The following is a 6,000-nucleotide window of genomic DNA, read 5'->3' as shown; positions in this document are numbered from 1 at the left end:
GCAAAGGCTTGATTCATACTCAGTTGCGTGCCGGTGTCGCACACTGAAACTAGCCCATCTACAGCTCACAGCCCGGTCGATGCGCAATGAGCTTGTAGATCGGCTATTTCCAGTGTGTAACAACTCCCAGTGTTACTGATGTATAACTCAGCGGTTCTCAAACTGGGGTACAGGGACCCGCAGTGGTCTTTGAGGAGTCTGAGTCTGTAAATGAGAGTGTACAAATGGAACCACTTGGTTCTGTTTGTACCCTCTCAGAGTTAGCATTCTATATGGGTAGATTGTGGTCTCAGAGATAGAAACGTATCAAATGGGGGGTCCTGGGGCTTGTGAATATCAATCTGGGGGTCCATGAAATTAAGAAGTTTGTCGTATAACTGAAACACCGTCGCTACACATCCCTGTGCAAGTCTAATACTGCGTGTTTGCACATTTTCTAATGACGGTACAAAGTAGACAACAAGCCAACTCTTCAGAGGAAATGCTGACCAGCAGAGGAGCTGCTTAGTGGACTATCTGTACTGTTTCACGGAGTGGAGTCTGCATACCGCACGGAAACACGGACATGAACACAAACATCACACCGCTGTCAGGCACAAACCTTGTATCTCCAATGTTTCAACTTTTGAATGCCCTACTTCATCATACAAGTGTTGCACAGAAGTAGTGAAAATAACCGATCGATTGCGAGCCATCGTGAGCTTGCAGATCTGATATTTTCACAACTGAAATTGGTTTTAAAAAATAAATGAAAATGGATACTGGTGGTCTTGGGCGACATACAAGGATTTCACCCGACAGCACCGATTACATCTGGCATCCTGACAAACTAATGTACATCAAAGACGCGCAGACAGAGATGACTGGGGATGTGGAGGAGAGAAGGGGGTGCGGAGAGGAGCGGAGAGAGATGGGGGGGGGGGGGGGGGGGGGGGAGTGGACAAGGTAGAGAAGAGTGCCGTAACAAGTCTGTCAGGTAACGACGGAACCCGGCCCAGAATCGACGCATCGTGCTGTCGACGCTTTTATACGGTGGCATGTGTAGTCAGTGCGTGTGCGCGTGTGTGTGTACTGTAGGTGCGTGTGTGTACGCATGTGTGTGTGTGTTTCTTACCCGTCTCATTTTCTGCAGTCTCCTGGGAGATAGGCTGTTGGTGCTGGTGGGAGACCCAGAACGGAACGTCATCCCCTCATCCTCCTCTTCCTGAGAGAGAGAGAGAGAGAGAGAGAGAGAGAGAGAGAGAGAGCGAGAGCAAAAGAGAGAGAGAGAGAGAGAGGTGAGAGGGAAGAAGAGTGAGACAGTGAGAGAAAGTGAGTGAGAGATATGTAAATTGATTCATTAAATGCATTGATTAACTTAATTGATTGGTTATTTGAGTAATTGGTGGTTGATTCAACAAATGAATAAAACATTGATGGCGTGGTTTTGATATTTCAGTGAGTGTTCAGTACATATGGTATAATACATGGTATTGTACATTTCATTGTTGCCTGAGGTTATCCAACCAGAATCAGTGTATCAGACTCAGGCCCGAGGCTGGATAATGAGGCCAATGACTATCAGTTGTTTATCACATACCCAATGCTTTTTATTTATTCACAAACAAAAGAAAATAGCATTGGATCAACGCTTCGATTCAATGAATAGATTAACATTACTGTCCACGAGGAACTGCCCCAGTGAATGTAGCGGTAATCCCGTTGGGATATCCCCACAATATGGTCAGTGATGTCAGCTATAGGGATGATACGGCTTTACCACCCTCTCATTTATCACCCCCCCCCCCCCCCCCCCCCCCCCCAAACACACACACGCAAGAGTAAATACAGGCTGGCTATGTGACAAATGCATAATGTACAGACAAAATTACACTCATAATTTAGGCATTTAACAGCCATTTAACAAAATGAATGAAGTGTGACAAGCAGAGAACACACTGACGTTTGTTGTGGTAGTTTGAGTTGAAGAATGCTGTGTGTGTGTGTGTTCTGTGTGTTCTGTGTACACAGCAGAACATAGTTAATCTTTAGTCGTCGTCGTCCCCCCCCCCCCCACCGACACATCAAGCTTGCAATTGCCCTATCAAAGCCACCGGGCTTATGGAAACATACACGTCGTTATATTGGCTTTGAGGAAATCACAGGGCTTCACTGATGAAATATGCAGACAATAAAGGCGCGAGGGAGAGAGAGAGAGTGTCCAATGACATGACAGGCCATAGCCAGAGGCACGCTGGTTAAAAATGTAACGGCCCCTGAACAAAGCGCTAAGCAGGTTTCACAAGCCATTAAAGGAGCCTGCGTCAGAACCGCACGCTCCATGTAAAGCAGCCTCCCTGTCTGTCCCTATGAGGAAGAGTGTCTGTTATGTACTGTATGCGTACGTGTGGACAGTTCTGTGGGTTTGTGAGGTCCTACATATGTCTAATGAATGTGTGTGTGCACGCACGCACGAGTGTGTGACACAGAGAGGTGTGAAGGTGCAAGATGCTCACCCTTGCTTTGAGTCTGCCCTTAAAGTCTCGGATGCCCCTTTTTGCATGACTCTTGGCCTGGGACAGAGAGAAAAACACGCACACACACACACACACACACACACACACACACACACACACGCACACACACACACGCACACACAGACAGAACCCCACACACCCCCACACACACACGCGCATACACACACACACACAGCTAATCAAAACATGCTGCATTAACATGCTACTCTGCTTTCATGTAACATCAAGACATGCTTTGATCCCAGTGGCCAAAAACACAGAGACAAAAGACTGTAAAAGAGCATCTTGCACACTGACACAAGACAAGGTTACGTTCAGCATGAGGGGCTCTCCTCAATGGGACCCACCGGAGCCGCTGATATAGAGAGAGTTACGACACTCTTTGATCTCGACGCACCACCACGGTCACGTGGTTCATGTCATTGCGTGTGCTTCTTCGACACCCATCATGAGGATTCAATGTGTGAAACTATACAGCCGTGGTTCCCAAACAATGGATCTGGACTCCGGACCCATATTGGGGTTGTGGACCATTTATATTGGACCATTTATTATGGGTCGCGACTTGTCAGTAGATTTTTTTTTCGCTTCCTATATTTAGTTTGGGATTATAATTTCAAAAGGTTTTCAAAAATGACGATTAATTAAAAACTCAAACATATACATTTTCAGAAAAACAAAAAATCTTAGAAATTCCAAAAATAAAAAGAGAAAAACAAATATTTAAAAAGCAGTGAAAATAGCAGCTGCAACGTGATCTTGTAGATCGGCTATTTTAATGGTTTAACTGCTCGTGACGGAACGTTCCACCAGAAGGAATCCAACCGGCAACTGCTTCTGGCGTAATGTTCCGTCTGATAAGCTTTATTATTGATATCAAACCGGATCGCTGATTTCTATTTTTTTATTATTTTTTTGGCTTGGCCTTTCCTTCGTTAGCGATCCTAGACCGGGTTGCGCAACAGCGCTGCCGTCCACCTCCCATTATACAGGCTGACTAAAAAGCTGAATAACTAATCTACGGAGCTCTCCATGGTTTGGATAAAATGCGCAATGTCTTTGCTGATTATCCAGTGGTTTAGATGGAAACATTGGCACTTTCTAGAGCAAGGATGGCTTCATTTTAGCTCACTAGCATTGATGCTATTTATTTAGCATTAAGATGGACGCTCCAAATAGTGACAGTCAAAATCAGTGACAGGGGTCTCCCCATCTGGATTACAGACGTACGTACGTACATGCACCTATGTACAGAGAGTCGGTGCATTTATTGTAAGATACATTTGAGACAAACTGGCAAAAATGGGGTTGTAAAACCTGACTGATACATAAACCTTCACACTAATCAAGAGCAAAAGACAGCAGGTGAGAAGTAACAGGCGAGTAGTAGACAATTAGCATTGGATTGTCTAATGCTTACATGAAATGCAAGTGGGAGTGAACACATTACATTGAAGGAAAAAGACAGGGGGCAGGTCTAGAGGGAAGGATTCCTGACATATGCATTTAATTCAAGGTTCAAAATGTGTATTACATCTTACATACGAGTCCACAAGAGTCAAATGATTTGGTTTTAGCTCCTCAACACACAGCACACTTTGAGTTACTGAGCAGGTGCTGTGCGCGTGGTTCTACCTCTAAATCATTTCCCTACGTGAACTTGCACCCTTCAGAGGATGTGTGTTCTACAGCATTGGATGAATTCGAGGGATCATTTTCATTTTTGCATTAAGCGGCTGCATGTTGAACATTTGTGGTGTTCGCAGATAAACTTACCTTAGTAACTGCTGTGTTGATCAATGCTCCTCCTCTCTGGAACGCAGAGGACACAGGGTTAAATGATGATCCATCCATCCATCCGTCCGTCCGTCCGTCCATCCATCCGTCCATCCATCCATCCATCCATCCATCCCTCCCTCCCTCCCTCCCTCCATCCGTCCGTCAACCCATCTCCCAGACCCACATAGCACCACATTTCATTCCCATGTAAAAACACACAGGTTTCAAAATAGGCCCACAAAAGGATCACATCTCCTCAACATGACACCACTGTTGGGCAGGAACCTTGTATCTCCACATTTTCCAATTTTTTGGAGACATTTGTTTTTTTGGAAATTATTGCCCTACTTCGTCATACTACAGTAACAAACAAAAGTAACAAAAGTAGCCGATCTACAAACTTGTAGATCGGCTGGCGCTTTGGCATGGGGGGGTCAGATCAACATGGAATGAATTCTGTACTGGCCATATAAGGAGCATGTCTTGAGTGTACAGGGTTTGATGAGGTCAGATCAACATATGCAATGTTAGAACAGGTCAGCTCCATACAGTATATGGAGATCTAAGGGTGGTAGTGGCGACATTCTCTTGAGTGTACAGAGTTTGATGAGGGCCCAGGTAGGGCCGGGAATTCATTTTACGGGCCTGTTGAGAACTCTAGTTTTCGCCGGCTGCCGGGCGCGGCTGCATTAAAAAGGAGAGATTGACAAGAGACGAGACAATGAACGTGACACAATACAATGCCACGGTAATGCTCGACAGAAGGTTTGTACAGTATTTGTTGACCGGCTAACACTGGCACATATCTCTCTCCTTGACCTTCGGTCGCAATTAACAGCTTGTGACTAAATAATAACTACTTTGGATCCATTGGAAAACAGGTTGTTTTCATTTACTGAAAAATAACTATTATGGACATACAAGGTTTCCATCCCAACAGCGAGGATAAACAACATTCTTTGGAACGTGTCTTTGCTCAGAAACACCCTCTAACAGGGATTTGAAGAAGGGAGGGCTGTTTGATTGATTTCTACTTTGAGTTCTGCAGACGGACTGTACACCCCGATATCTCCTCTTTCTACAGTATCTGTGCCTGACTTGCTGCATCTCTCTCTCTCTCTGGTCCTTGGTGTGAGCACAAGGCGCCAGAACAGAGCTAAATGGCTAAACAGTGTAAATGGCAGCCGGTCTGCGTTTCAGAAGTGGGCAGAGGGTAGAGGGGCCGAGGTGAAGGCCCCCCCCCCCCCCCTCTTATAGATCCCTGTCAGTCAGGAAATGTGAACTTTAACAAACCTTTGAAGAGCACTCTAGAGAACTAATTCAGCCTCGGCTGAGGATGAGAGAGAGACTGGGGGAGAGAGAGACAGACAGACACAGAGAGAGAGAGAGAAAGAGAGAGAGACACACACACGCAGACTGAGAGAGAGAGAGAGAGAGAGAGAGAGAGAGAGAGAGAGAGAGAGAGGAGAGGGGGGGGGAGAGAGAGAGATAGAGGGAGAGATGGAAATAATATGATGAGGGAGAAGGAAAAAGATGGAGAGAAAGAGAAAACAAGGTAGAGAGAGAGAGAGAGAGAGAGAGAGGAGAGGGGGAGGGAGAGAGAGAGAGAGGGAGAGAGGGAGAGACGAGATGGAAAGAATATGATGAGGGAGAAGGAAAAAGATGAGGGAGAGAAAGAGCAAACAAGATAGAGAGAGAGAGAGAG

At 45.6% G+C, this 6,000-nt stretch overlaps 1 protein-coding gene across 2 annotated transcripts in view; it reads right to left on the bottom strand.

Annotated features, from left to right (window-relative positions):
- Positions 1-6,000, bottom strand: part of dennd1b (DENN/MADD domain containing 1B) — a 148,483-nt gene that overhangs the window by 19,106 nt on the left and 123,377 nt on the right. For both annotated transcript variants that reach the window (XM_079506371.1, XM_079506372.1), the window contains 3 exons: positions 4,293-4,328; positions 2,496-2,552; positions 1,115-1,204 (listed from right to left, as the gene is read on the bottom strand). In XM_079506371.1, coding sequence (XP_079362497.1) covers positions 1,115-1,204; positions 2,496-2,552; positions 4,293-4,328 — 183 coding nt within the window. The remainder of the gene's footprint in view (positions 1-1,114; positions 1,205-2,495; positions 2,553-4,292; positions 4,329-6,000) is intronic.

Source organism: Electrona antarctica, assembly GCF_951216825.1.
Source record: "Electrona antarctica genome assembly, chromosome: 7".
In the NCBI taxonomy this organism is placed as follows: domain Eukaryota; kingdom Metazoa; phylum Chordata; class Actinopteri; order Myctophiformes; family Myctophidae; genus Electrona; species Electrona antarctica.
This window is presented reverse-complemented; position numbering and strand designations above follow the sequence as displayed.